Source organism: Ambystoma mexicanum, chromosome 2p, assembly GCF_040938575.1.
Source record: "Ambystoma mexicanum isolate Mex_15411 chromosome 2p, UKY_AmexF1_1, whole genome shotgun sequence".
Lineage (NCBI taxonomy): Eukaryota > Metazoa > Chordata > Amphibia > Caudata > Ambystomatidae > Ambystoma > Ambystoma mexicanum.
Genome location: NC_090923.1, coordinates 1145356948 through 1145371410, shown reverse-complemented (window position 1 = coordinate 1145371410; position 14463 = coordinate 1145356948). Strand labels below are relative to the sequence as shown.

Sequence of the window (14463 nt, the reverse complement as noted above, 5' to 3'; positions counted from 1 at the left end):
ACCACATTGCATTTTCTTCCCACAGTCGTCCGGGTTGGGATTGCATTTTTCAGCCCGTAAGGATCAAGGTTGTAGGCTTTTCCCATGGCGAATAGCACTACAGATAAACTGCGCCTGCTCCTGCTATGTCTATGAGCTACAGAGGCGCCAACTGGCACACCCGGAGACCCCCCCCAGCCCCATTCAGACCTCACCCTTGGATGCCACCTTCATCCACCCAATCTACCACCAATATTAGGACTTTTCGTAGCCCCCCCGACCTCCTCTAGCCAAGACCCATACCCTCCCGCAACACCCATTCAAGGATCATCCCTCTCTTCAGAGCTCTGGTTCGTTCTAAGCTGGACTATTGCAACAGCCTCTTTCTAAATCGGTCTGCTTCTACTCTCCGGCCTCTGCAACTCATCCAGAATAGGACTGAGACTTGTCCTTGACCTCAAGTCCAGGGATTGTATCTCTCCAGGATAGAAATCTCTGCACTGGCTCCCTGTGGCTGCGAGGATTAAGTTCAAAACCCTCTGCAATGTCTACAAGGGCTTCTGGGGCCTGTGACCTCAATACTTTCAACTCTCACCTTCCTAAATATCTTACATCTCGAGCTCTTCGATCATCCGCCTCAAACTCCCTCAGGGTCAGTCGCTTCTCCAAGCAAAGAGTTGGTGGTAGAACTCTTTCTTTGGCTGGAGCCTCCCTCTGGAACAGCCTGCCTGCCTACCTGAAACTTGAGGAGAACCATCTCCGGTTCCGAAAGCACCTCAAAACCTTTCTCTTTGCTTCTGCTTTTTCTCCTCCTCTACCCTGCCGACCTCCTGGCTGAAACTGAATCTGCACTGGTTACCTGGCCACCCTCTGATCTCGGGCTCAGGTCCCCTCCCCCCGCCAGTCGCACACCCGCACTGCCTTCCTGGCAACCCCCTGCACTTGGAGACAGTTTTCTGTATCCCTAACAGTCCCACAACCACCTGATGTCTGCACTTACCCTTGCACTTGCCACCAGCTGGCCTTTCTTATTTTTTTTACCTACTGTTATTTATTCCCCCCCGCACCCCTATGTACTGCACTTTCTCCTCCCGCTTCCTCCCTCCCAGGCACTTGCGCAATCTGAATGACACCTGGCCTAGTAGGATCGTTGTCTCTCGTCTCCCCTCTGTTCCCCCTCCTTTGCCTCATCGCGCCTTGAAACACTTGTGTATAAGCACTTTATAAATGCCATATCATATCCCCCAGGTTGCCTTCAGGTTCACCCATATTGAATGGATCTCAGTCAAGCCTTTATGATAAGCTCTGCAAGATCTTGTCCATCCAGGTGTCAGTCTCTCTTCAGTGGAACATCAAGCACACCAAACAACGACAAAACATAACCTATCCCACACGGGTACAGCCCAGTCACCTGCACACCTCTCAAACGCTACTTGATTACACACAACTAAAACACGCAATACCTTCTCCAATAGAATACAGTGAAGAGGCACGCAAAATTCGGAAAAGCTGTTCATATAATCTAACCCTTCTGGCTCTCCCACTCCACCAACAACCTGTCACGGGACCCATTCTCTAACCTAATAACTATGGGTTGCTGCTAGGGACCTAGACACTCCCTACCCCTTCGTGCTGGCTAAAAAATGCACACGCATTATAGAAATCCTTTTGTCACCTCTCACATGTCCGACTACGGTCATCCAAAGGGCGTTCAATCCCACAGCGCCATAGCATTAGGCGCTATACAAGTAACATAACATGCTCCCCCGCCCTACTAAAATGATCCATGGAGGTGCCTCCTGCAGGCTGAGCATTGTACCCTTCCTGACCTGGGATGTGCCCACCTGGCACAGGGCTCCCATCGCGTTCCTAGCCTCATGAACACAATGTGGCTCCACCGCTGACAGAAAATAAACCTGTGCAGGAAGTCCTACAAGTGGAGCATGGGCAAAATTCAACAAATTCAAAAATATCCTCACCTAAGAAAAATTAGCAAAACATTAATTCACACAGCAAATGTGAGAAATTAGGAAAGTAATGCAAAACAATTGTACTACCGAATTAGTCACCAAAAGATGCATTTTTATCTACATAGAAACCATTCTTTTCTTTGAAGTTAGTCATTCAAAATATAAACTCCTAATTTCTTCTTGTTACAACAAAAGCGTACAATAAAATATGACAGACAATGCTGACAATCCATCACTTCTACCCTCATAGTCCAAGGAGCAGGCTATTTCTCCCACACACAAAAGCCAAGGATGTGGCCCTTGCAGACAGGGCACAGTGCTCCCATCTTGTTCTCACACTTCCATCCTTCAGATGAGGACACATGGCAGCAAGTAAGCAGCCCAACATCCACTCACCTTCCCTATGTTGGTGTTGTCCAGAGCAGCATCAATCTCATCAAGGACGAAAAAGGGCGATGGCTTATAGCTGCAGAAAGAAAAAACAAATTAATAGGTGCCCCAAAGCAAACCACTGCATCATGGCCTTCTCTAAAAACCATTTGAAGAGGTACATTTGATCAAGAGATTAAAACCTCCTTTCCTCCCGCCCCAAAATAGCCCTCCCCTCATGCAATGCTAAATATCAAGGACGTTTTGGTACGGCCCTGTTTGGGGCATACAACCCAACACAAAGGTGGGGAAAAGGCACCCAACCACAAGGAAGCCTAACCTTTCAAAGATAGGTGGTAGAGCACACAGGCCTAAATCTCAGGAAGGAGTAGCAGGCTGTCAAAAAGGTACAACTAGTTTACACATTTAGTCATAGAAAGTGCACCACAATAATACAGTGAATACATACATACATTTATAATGTTGCACAAAACTGTGGGGTCAAATGCAAAGTTTAAAAATGCAAAAACAAATTACTTCAGCACAAAAAAAAAGACTTATTACACTAAAAAAAACATGAAATGTCTCGGAGGACTCTCCTCCTCCTAAACTTAAATGTGGGACAACTGTCTACAGAGAGGCATGCAACATGTAGGGATTGGGGGTCGGTGGTAGGGGGTGGTGAGGGTGGACAATCCAAATGATAAGATACCTAGTGCTTGTGCAACATAAGTACCCCAAGAGACACAATTTGCACTGATCACTAACCATTGGCTAGTGCTGTATGCATGTGTGGACTTGAGGTGGCAAGTGACTTTATGGCTGCCTAGTAGCTTGCAATTTAACATTTGTCCCTCTGAGTGCAGTGTTTAAAAAGACACAACGCACTCTTGTAATATTGTGTAGGTCCACACTGTAGTGGTAGGTACACACCACAGACAAGATGGAAGAAAAAGGAACCAGATATTTTAAAACAGGAAAAACTGTTATTCAGACCCCTATGACCAATACCAACACAATCCACAGTAATTTCGCCTCTTTAGGGCATAATATATGAAAAGTAGAAATGCACTTCCAAAGGCTTCTGACGGCTGATTCCATTGATGGAAGTCTTGCAAGGGCCGGTTTCGTGGTGAACAGCTGCAACTTAAAGGAGATGCTTCTTGCTTTATTAGCGGAGGTTCTGCAGAGTTCCAAGGCTCAAATCAGGACGGCGACCACTCCAGCGAAGTAGCCCAATTTTAAGTTTGTCAACCCAAAGGATTGTTTTCAGAAGGTTTGAGGGCAGGGTCCTCAAGCAGGGGTCACTGGTTACCATTGGTCCAGGAGACATAACACTTAAAGGATTTCTGGAGATCAGCAAAAGAGAACGGCTTCATTTTGAGTCTTGGCTCCGCTATGGTAGATTTCTTTATTCTGTGAAATCTCCACTCTCTGAGTCCTCCAGCCCTGTGTTGCTGGACACCTGGATTTTTTGCTAATTCACCGGAGTGAATGGGAGCTCCCCCCCCCCACACACACACACACTCCCATTTTACTCTGGTACATGGAATCGTTTTGGTATTTTTGTGGAGTCATGGTTTCCTCCAACTTTCTGGCATCTACAATATCCCCAGGCAGCCCACAATCACTTTCTGTGCAGTGCTGCTGGGAGCTCCAAGAGCTTCCACATTATTGTTTATGTTCCTGACCAACTCTTGTAGCTACCAGGGCATGGGGATCCTTTTGATCCTACCTGCGTTTTATGTTAAGCGATCAGCACACCCCACCGTATGTGGAGTGCTGACAGGAGACACTGTATTCCTTTTCTCACCTCTCCGATAACTTTTTGGCTACTGTGACAAGCCCTCTGGTCAGGCTGGTGGCAGTGCACTATTTTGCACAACCTTTTGTGAACTTGTCACAGGCTGTCTTCGCAGCTGCGGTAGGGCACACCATTTACCTAAAATTGTGGTTTTAGTTTCCCAAGCTCTGAATAAGAGGACGTGTGCTTCTGGGTCCTGCTACTCATCTGGGTGGGGGAGGATTCTCTGGTCCCTTTGTCTTCGGCGGGCTTTCCAAGAAAAGGCTGCAAAGCTTCTGTGTGAGTGGCATGACAGGAACTGGGGGAGGTTACAGCAACTCCCCTGACATTTGTCCTGCAGTGTGCCTGACTGAATCGAGTTCAGACACAGAGACTGGCTGTCCCCATTTCACAACCACCCCCAAGTTTGAATGGTGCATGGCTCATGATTGGTGGACTCAGCCGGTGCTCCTGGATAAATTGCGAGGTCCTGGAGCTGAAAGAGAGTCGACCACTTGAACAGAAGTATCCGAAGAGGAAGAAGGATGCCGCCAGCAACCGCCAGAGCCTGTTGAGTAACCGCTTCTGCCCTACCTAGACTTCGAAGCGACAAGAAAGATCTCAAGAAGAATACTTCCTCCCAAAGACTGGTGGGCCCATAACGAGCCTCGAGAAAAGCTATAAATTGCGCCATTCCTGGAAAACCTGCGACCTCTACAGCCTGCAATTCACTAATACCCAGGGACTTGTGCTGCATCGCTGTGAATCGTCTCCAAAAGCACGGTTTTGCCTGAAACTCAGTGGGCACCCTTCTAAGCCTTCAGCAACTGAAGCCAGCTCCAGAAAGTCCTCTCAGCAGAGGAGATGACCGAGTAACAGGGAAGAGTGGACCACCGCCAAAACGTCCCTCCACCGATCCTGAAAAAGACACTAAGAAGATCCTTTGCTGGGTGTCCGACTGCACAAGAATTGTCGCCAGAGCCACCAAAGGCCCCTTCTTCTGTCAAAAGACAGAGAAACCTGTGACCGGGTCTGCTGTCGCCTCACCGCTTGAACCGTCCTGCAACATCTGTTTTTTCACTTGAAGGTACTGTCAATTTCCTGGTAAACATACCTGCAGGTGGCCACCAGAGGGTGCAGGCAAAATGGAAGCCCATGTGCACAGCTCTGTTCCCTGCCCTTGCGACGAGGAGTTTGAGGAGTTGGAAGCCCGGGATCCCGCTATAACTGGGTCTTTGCGCTTCGGTAGCAGTGGTGCACTAGATGCGCTAGTGACAGGCGGCTGCGGCCCCGCAAAGAGAAGTGTTAGGGAGAATTCTCAGAAACATTCCCTTATTCCCTTTGACCTTAGAGACCCCCAGCACTTTTTGCTGGACTTTAGGACTCAATTTCTAACCTGGAGAGAGAGACCTTTTTCCACCACTCTCTCATGTATTTTAATGTGATTTGGACTGTGTGTTTCTTTTGACTTTGGAGTCTGACAAACTCCATAGGCATCATCTTTACATTGTGACACACAGCACCTCCAGTGCAGTGACACAGGGAAGTCTTAGATTTATCAAATGTTTAAATACCTTTTCTTGGTGAAACTACTGTTTCCAAGAGCAGTAAAGTGAAACTGACTTTACTTACATTTTGTAACTTTCTAGACCCAGCACAACAATCTTAAAATAGGGTGCTGGAGGGGTTACTTAGTATCCCCTGTCTAGTTTCTCATGTAACATTTTTATGTTACCCCATTGCCAATTAATAGCTGGTGGCAGTGGTTTACTTTTTTCTACCATTGTGTGTTTTTACCGCAGGCTGCAACTGCAGCAAGACACCCATAAGTGCCCATTTTCGTCAAAATGGCCCCAGTCTTCTTTTTTCGCCATTTCCTGTTGGAAAGGTCCTTCTTGAGATTTACTCTGCGTGCCAAACCAGGTTTGGTCCCTTTGTTAGTTTTGTCTTTGGCAGGTTTCACGAGTGAAGCCTGCCTCTGACTCCAGCATGTTTGGCAGGGGCAGGAAGTGAGGGAGGTGCCTGAAACTCCCTCTGCTTAATCCACTTGGTTACAGGAATGCACTCATAGGTGATTGGCCGGCTGGCTGTCCTCAGAAGACAGCCACCCTGCTGGGTGACTGACAGCTAGGCTGGAATGAATGGGAGAGAACTGAATAAAAGGCAAGGCTTTTGGCTCGGAAGGCAGTCGACCACTGGACGAAGGAACCGAAGAGGAACTTGAAGAGGACGCCTGCTGCAACTCCTGGACCGTTGGTTTGCCCGGTGAAGCCCTGCTACTGTGCTTAAACTCCAAATTCGTATCGACAGAGAAGTCCCTGCCAGGACGACTTGAGTTGGTGGGACCAATCAACTCCAAAGTAAGCCACCTGGACATCCTTCTTGGAGCTGGTTGAATTTCCAGAGTTGCTGCTGGAAACCGAATAGCCAGGGAGAGGAATACCAGATTGTGTGTGTTGCTTTTAAATTGGCCAAGAGCTCCAGCAACTTACTTCGGACTCCCAGGAAGCAGGACTGACCGTGCCTGAGCCCCCTAAACAGAGTGCAGGACTATTTGCGGTAGCTGGAACACCGAAGTGCCACTTGTTTTAAGATTGCCAGTTGTGAGCGCGGACCGTCCGATTGCAGTACAGGAGTCCCCAGAAGTCCTCCCTCTTGTCCCCACACATGAGGCCTAGTAACAGTGACTTCTGCAGAGCTGCACCGGAACAGGATTCATCTGCTGCACTTTTTCTTCAATCCAAAGGTACTGTAAAGTCTGAGAGAACTTACCTCTTATTGTAGAGTTGCTTGCATCTTCTACTCACAAGCCTAAACAGCTTGTGGCCCTACATTGATTCTTCTTTTCTTCAAACACTTGTCAAACATTGTGCAAATAACTTTTCTTACATACCTACCAGAAGTGTTTCAGCTCATATGCCCTTTGATTTTGGCTTAACCTATTACACTGAATGACTGCTTAGGGAATCTAAAAGTATTTACCCGCTTAATACCATTTGTGATCTCTTGTTTGTTCTAATAACCTTTTTCTTTGCCCAATTCCTAAGAATGTTCTAAATGCTACAGTAAGATATTAATGTCCCCAGCACCCTAGCTATTGAAGTCACCTGAGGGTGTAGGTCGTGACTGTGGGCCATCCCAAAAGGGTCTTTACTGATGTAAAGACCCCAAAAGGGTCTTTACTGATGTAGAAACTAAGAGTGTGTCGTTTTGGAGTGTATTTGTGTGTTGTTTTTAAATTGCTCCCTTCTGAAGAAGGCTTACTCTTACTGACTGATAAATTAATAATTGTTTATTCAAGAAACCTCGCCTAGGACCCTATCATGAAGAAGTTCTCTCCCATTCATTCTAGCCTAGCTGTCAGTCACCCCGCATGGTGGTTTTCCTTGCTGGACAGTCGGCCGGCCAATTACTACAGAATGCATTTGGGTCTCCTAGGAGCACAGGGAGTTTCAGGCACCTCCCTCACTTCCTGCCCCCGCCAGACACCCTGGAGCCAGAGGCGGGCCTCATTTGTGAATCTTGCCAAAGGCAAAGCGAACAAAGGGACCAAACCTGGTTTGGCACGCAGAGTAAATCTCAAGGACCTTTCTACAAAGAAATGGAGAAAAAAGAAGACCGGGTCCATTTTGGACAAAAATGGCACCTTTGGGTGCTTTACTGCAGCTGCGAACGCAGCCTGCGGTAAATGCACACCACGGTAGTTAAAAGTAAACCACTGCCACTAGTCATTCATCGAGGCAAGGGTAACATAAACATGTTACATGAGAAGCTAGACAAAGGGGATACTAAGTAAACTCTCCAGCACCCTATTGTAAGATGGTGTGCGCTGGGTCTAGAAAGTTACAAATATAAGTAAAGTCAATTGCACTTTACTGCTCTGGAAAACAGTAGCTTATCCCAGAGAAGGTATTTAAACCTTTGGGAAATCTGGACGACTTTCCAGTGCCACTGCACTGAAGGTGCTGAGACACACAATGTAAAAGATGATGCCTATTGAGTTTTTTCAGGCTCCATAACCACAATAAACACAAGAGTTCAAAAATCACATTATAATACATGAGAGAGTGGGAAAAAAATCTTGCTCTCTCCAGGTTAAAAAAAACCAAGTCCTCAAAATCCAGCAAAGTTGCTGGGGGTCTCTAAGTTGGAGGGAATTAGCACATTTCTAATTTTCCAGAGCTTCTCTGTCGAATTGAAAAAGGAGTTTCAGCACAGCAGCAAGGCTTCACCAGGCAATTCAAAAGTCCAGGAGGATGCCGCAAGCTTCGTTCACAGTTTCTTCGTCGGGTATTTCTCCCAATGGTCGACTCTGCTTCTAGTCCCAAAACCCTCGCCTTTTAAGCAGGTTTCTTCCATTCATGCACAGCCAAGGCTGTCAATCACAGCGGAGTGGCTGTCCTGAAAGGATAGCCAGCCAGCCAATCAGGACTAGTTGCATTCAGGCATTCCTAGAGCCAAAGAACAGAGGAGTTTCAGGAACCTCCTGCACATCCTGTGCTTCCAGACACACTGAGGCAGGGCTGAAGCCTGCTAAAGGCAAGACAAAGGGCTCAAACCTGTCTCAATGCACAACGTAAAACCCAAGAAAGATCTCACAAACAAAAAATGGTGAAAAAAAATACGACAGGGGCCATTTTGACTAAATGGTCACCCATGGGTGCTGTACTGAAGCTGAGGGTTCAGCCTGCGGTAGAAAAGCACAATGGTAGGAAAAATTAAACCACTGCCACCAGCCATTTAAAGTGAGTGAGTCACAAAATTACTACATGAGAATGACGGAAAAGGGGCTAAATAACCCCCAGCACTCCACATAAGATGGGGTGTACGGGACCTAAAAATAGAAAAGGTAAGTAAAGTCAATTTCATTTTACTATTCTTGGGAACTGTAGTTCACACAAGAAAATGTATTTGAACCTTGTGAGGAATCTAAAGGATTTCTCTGTGACAATGCACTGAATGTGATGTGCGTCACCATACAAAAAGTAAATGCCAGTGGAGTTTGTCAGAGAAAAAGGTCTCCCTCACCACAGGGATAAAAATGAAAAAGTCCTAAATCGGCAAAAGAGCTGGGGGTCTCTAAGGTGGCAGGCACCAAGCAATAAAATGAAAATTCTCCCCAACAGGGGGCCCATGATCACGGTGGCTCAGCCGTTGGCTAGAATCGGGATACTCGGAATAGAGTTCCTTAAGAGCTGGGACACTGTCAGCGGCACGGTTGTGTGGGTACCTGGGCTTTGGGCGATAGGGAGGGTGACAAACATTGTGGCAGGGAGTGGTATTCCTGGTGGTTCGACAGGTGTGACCAACATGTTTGGGGCGCATGGGTTGATGCCTCAGTTGGAGGGTGGGTGGGTTTGGGGTGAGCGGGAGTTGGCAGGGAGGTCTCATGCAGCGGGTTTAATGGAGGGCATTAAGGGGACATCCATTGAGTGACGTGAAGGGCATCCGTTGAATGGTAAGGAAGGACTATGGTTGAGGTGCGCATAGCCACGTTAACCGTGTAAGGATTAAATTCCCAAAACAAGAGATCACTCACGAGCAATATGTTTCGTAAGCAGCACTTGGCGATCCTATTTTTGCAAGAGACTCATAAGCAGGGAGCAGAATCTGCTATATGGGGGGAAGGAAATCGATTGGAATTTTTGGGCTTCACACAGGAAGGGGTGGTATCTTACTGGGGGACCACTTTCAAGGCGACAGATAGAAGCCAAGAGGGGATTTGGAGGCTGATTTCTGGAGATAAAGGGATTCTACAGGGAAATGCAAGTTACCCTGGCTACCTTATATGCTCCGAATGAGGGGCAGTTGGGGTTTTCGCACCAGGTATTTTGGATGTTGAAGGGCTGGGCAGAGGGGCCACGATACTGCAGGGTACGGGGGGGGGCGGTGCAGACTTGGGGTGACTTCAATCTGCTGGCTGATCTGGTGCTATATTGGTGGTCGGCTAAGGGCAGAGGTCCAAAAGTGTCGGGACCAGAGAACACTGCCTTCAGGAACACCTTGCAGGACCATTACCTGGGTGAGATATGGTGGTGGACACTTCGCGGGTTGGGGGTGGGGGGAGGTTACATTTTTTTTCAACCCCACACCAGACCTATACCAGGATAGACTTGTGCTGGTTCCGCAGGACAGGGAAGCTGAGGTGGGACGCCTTTCGGTTGAGACAATTACCTGGTCAGACCAAGAGTTGGAAGTGGCGGCAATTCCGCTGGAGATAATGGCACCCTGCTGAGGGATGGGGTTTTCCAGGACTTTCTTGGGAAGGAGGTGCAGGCGTATTTCAAAGTTAAAGACAACGGGAGACAGGTATGACAATGGTCTGGTAGGCCGACAAGGCAAGGTTCTGGGGTCTCCTCATAGCTCAGGTATCGCAAAAGAAAAGAGCGCTGATCGAGGCCAGGCTTCGGGGGGAATATTAATAGTTACTCACTGTAGTGACTAACATACTCTTAGTCCATAGTCCCCTTTCCTCCATACTGTATGGGCGTCCCTCGCAGGGACGCGAGACGGAACCTTTTTCACCAGACAAAATCTTTAAATTTAGAGGTGCACAAGGGCGCGGCCCTGGGAGCATGCGCTCCCCTGACTCTGACCACCAGCGCCACTCCTCAGTTCCCATTGATGTGTCGACAATTTTTAACATTTCCCAAGGACACCTGTATTACTAGGGCGTGAAGATGGTGGGACGTATAGAGGAAAGGGGAATATGGACAGAGTAAGTTAGTCACTACAGTGAGTAACTATTAATTACTCTACGTCCCGTCCCCTTTCCTTCATTCTGCATGGCCGATTACAACTGAATGTAGCCCCTGGGTGGAAAGGAGACCCTCCTTATGAAAACACATTCCTTAAAACACCTGTCCGAAAGCCGCGTCTGACTTAGAGCAGGCGTCCAAACAGTAGTGCTTACAGAAAGCCGAAGGGGTGGCCCAGGTGGCCGCCCTGCTCATGACCTGCTACGGTACCTGCAGCTGGAATGCAATGGCCGTGGCCTTGGCTCCGACAGCGTCGGCGTGCAGGTTAGCTGGAAGCGGTTTGTGCTACCCCTTATAGGCCTCCTTGATGGCCGAAACCATCTACCTTGCTATATAGGTTTTGGATTCCGGATAACCGGGCCTTGAGCCACCCCCCCACCCCTTTGAAGGTGACAAACAGAGCGTCCAACATGTGGAAGCCCTTGGTCCTGTCCAGATAGAATTTCACACCGCATCCGACATCCACAGGGCAGGACCCTCTGAGCAACGCCTTTAGGGTCGGCAAAAAACATAGGTAAGACCATCTCCTCGTTCAAATGGAAAGCGGAGGCTCCCTTGGGTAGGAACGCAGGGTGTGTTCTCAGGACCACCTTACACTTGTGAAAAGTAGTATAGGGTTCTGAAGCCACTAGTGCCTGGTCTCGCCGACTGTGCGAGCAGAGCCGAGGCACACCAACAGAGCTGTTTTTTTATGGAGACCAGTCTGTCGGGAGACGCCACTGGCTCAAATGGTTTGCGCGCCAAGCTGCCCAACACTACATTGAGGTCCCACACGGGGTGTGGTTTCTTGATGGGAGGGAAGAGCCTGGCGAGGACTGCCAAATGTCGCTTCACCACCAGGTTGGAAGAGAAGACCTCCTCCTCTGAATTTCTCTATGGCTGCCAAATAGGTGCAGCATGTATACAACCTGCACGCCAGAGTGAGCCAGGCCTACAGAGGAGAGCACGTCATACAACGAGCACGTAAGGGGGGGGGGGGTTAATCTCCTTAGAGTCAGCCCAGTGACAGAACCTAGACCATTTACTCTTGTACTGGTTCCTTGTAGCCTTGCTCCTAGCACCCTGAATGATTTCTAGGTTAGCCTGTGATAGACCTAGGTGTTTCCGCGTGACCTGCTGAAGAACCACGCTGCAAGGGCTAACTTCTGTGGAGCAGGGTGGATGACCCTGCCCCCCTGCTGCGCAAGGAGATGAGCTGGGCCCAGCGGCAGGTGAATTGGAGGCCTGTCCGAGAGGCTGAGCATCTCTAAGAACCACAGTCTCGCCTGCCACCACAGAGCTATTAGAATGATGCTGAGGTGACAATTCCTTTATCTTGCAGATCACCCTGTGGATCAGGGGTGTGGGAGGGAATATATACACTGTCATGCCGCTCCACTGAATCTGGAATGCGTCGTGCAGGGAGCCATGGCCCTTCACCTGCCAGGACGCTAACTGCTGGCACTTCCTGTTGTCCCAGCAGGCAGAGATCTCCACCTGAGGATGCCCCCATCTGCTGAAGATCTCCAGCAGCACCTGATTGTTCAATTGCCACTCGTAATTGTCCGCTCCCAGTCTGCTGAGTCTGTCCACTTCCAGGTTGGACTCCTGCAGAAGGCGGATGGCCATCAGGTAGATTTTGTTTTCAGGGCCCAGTCCCACATGCTGACCGCTATGTTGCACAGTGGGGGGGACCTGGTACCACCCTGCTTGTTGACACAGTACATGTTGGTGGAGTTGTTCGTCTGGATGAGGACGACCTTGCCCCCAATGAGCAGAAGGAAAGCTTTGAGAGCTAGACAGATGGCTTTCATCTACAGCCAGTTGATATGCGACTCCTGCAGAGTCCAGACTCCATGGACACTGTGGTTGTCCAAAGTGGCCCCCCCCAGCCTCCCAGGGAGGAATCCGTAGTAATGGTGGGGCTGGCTGCTGGAAGGGCTTGCCAGGCCACAGGTTGCAGTCCTTGGACCACCATTTGAGGTCCGGGTGGAGATAAGGAACAAGTTACTTTCCTGTAACTGTTGTTCTCCAGCATGGGTCTGGCATGGATTCACATGCTCATGAATATTCCCCGTCAGGCTGGGAATCCTCGGTAAAGAAAAAATCAGTATCAGTTTCGATTATGATCGGTCTTTCTTAGTAGTAACCAATCACTGATCTCTGGGTCATACTGCCCCCAGCCAATGACTGCCCTCTCCCTAAGCCCCTCCCCTGGCAGCCATCCTCAGATTTGGTAGCACGTAAAGTGGCAGTATGACCAAGTGAAGAGCCGCAGAGGGGAAGGAGGGAGGGTTCGCATGTGAATCCATGCCAGACCCATGCTGGAGAACAACAGTTACAGGTAAGTAACTTGTTCCTTCTCCAGCATGGGGTCTGGCATGGATTCACATGCTCATGAATATAAGAATACATAGCAGTATACACATGCACAACCACGGGAGGTGGCAACAGGCTCAACATTAAGCAATACAACAACTCAACATTAACCATCTCTCACCTCCTCACCAGGCTGACCTTAAGCGAACAGGTTGCGCAGCACTGCTTGGCCGACCCTGGACTCCTCCCTGGAGTCCCGATCGAAGCAGTAGAATCTTGTGAAGGTGTGCGTCGACCTCCATGTAGCAGCCCTGCAGATGTCCAGCAGGGGCACACCAGACAGGAACGCCGTGGTAGCAGCGATCGCTCTGGTCGAATGGGCTCTCGGACAGCGGGCGGTTTGCCAACCGGTGAGTGCATGATGCAGCCGGAGAGCCATCTGGAAATGGAAGCCTTCGAGAGAGCCTTCCCTTGATTCACAGGTCCAACGTTCACAAACAGCTGTGATGTCTTCCGAAAACTCTTCGTGCGGTCCACGTAGAACTTCAACGCTCTAGCTACGGTCCAGTGAGTGCAGAGTCCTCTCGGCCTGCGACAAAGGCGACGGGAAGAAAACTGGCAACACCAAGGGCTCGTTGAGGTGGAAGTCCGACGGCACCTTGGGCATAAAGGAGGGGTGCGTCCTCGGCACCACCCTTGTGTCGTGAAAAGTCAAGTATGGAGGCTTGCAAGATAGGGCCTGGATCTCTCCCACTCGTCGTGCGGAGGTGATGGCCACGAGAAATGCTGTCTTCCACGACAGGAACTTCAACGGCGCCGAATGCATAGGCTCGAATGGGGCCCCCCCATGAGCCTGGTCAGCACCACAATGAGCTCCCACGCTGGGACAGGGGCCTTCACCGGCGGGAACGATCGGAATAGTCCCTTCATAAATTCCTTCACCATGCGATGAGACCGCAAGGACGCCCGTCCTGTAGTTCTGGTGTATCGGGAGATGGCAGCCAGATGTATCTTGATGGAGGTGTGAGCCAGTCCAGCTTTGGCCAGCGACAGTAGGTACAGCAATACTTGAGGGGCCGTAATCCACAGAGGGTTAATCTTCTGTGCACAGCACCAGACAGAGAACCTCTTCCACTTATGTCCATAGCACTTGAGAGTTGAGGACGCCCTGGCTTTTGCAAGAACCTCTCTGCAGTCAGCCGGGATATCGTATCCTCCAAATTCTAGTGCTGCAGGAGCCAAGCCTGCAAGTTCAGCGACTCCGGGTCGTGATGGAAGAATGGTGCCTCCTCTGGAGAGAAGATCC

The 14463-nt window shown here is 49.4% G+C and overlaps 1 protein-coding gene across 1 annotated transcript in view; it reads right to left on the bottom strand.

Moving 5' to 3' along the window:
• SMC1A (structural maintenance of chromosomes 1A) overlaps nucleotides 1-14463 on the bottom strand; it is a 642162-nt gene that overhangs the window by 2382 nt on the left and 625317 nt on the right. The window contains exon 23 of the mRNA XM_069645240.1: nucleotides 2346-2415. Coding sequence (XP_069501341.1) covers nucleotides 2346-2415 — 70 coding nt within the window. The remainder of the gene's footprint in view (nucleotides 1-2345; nucleotides 2416-14463) is intronic.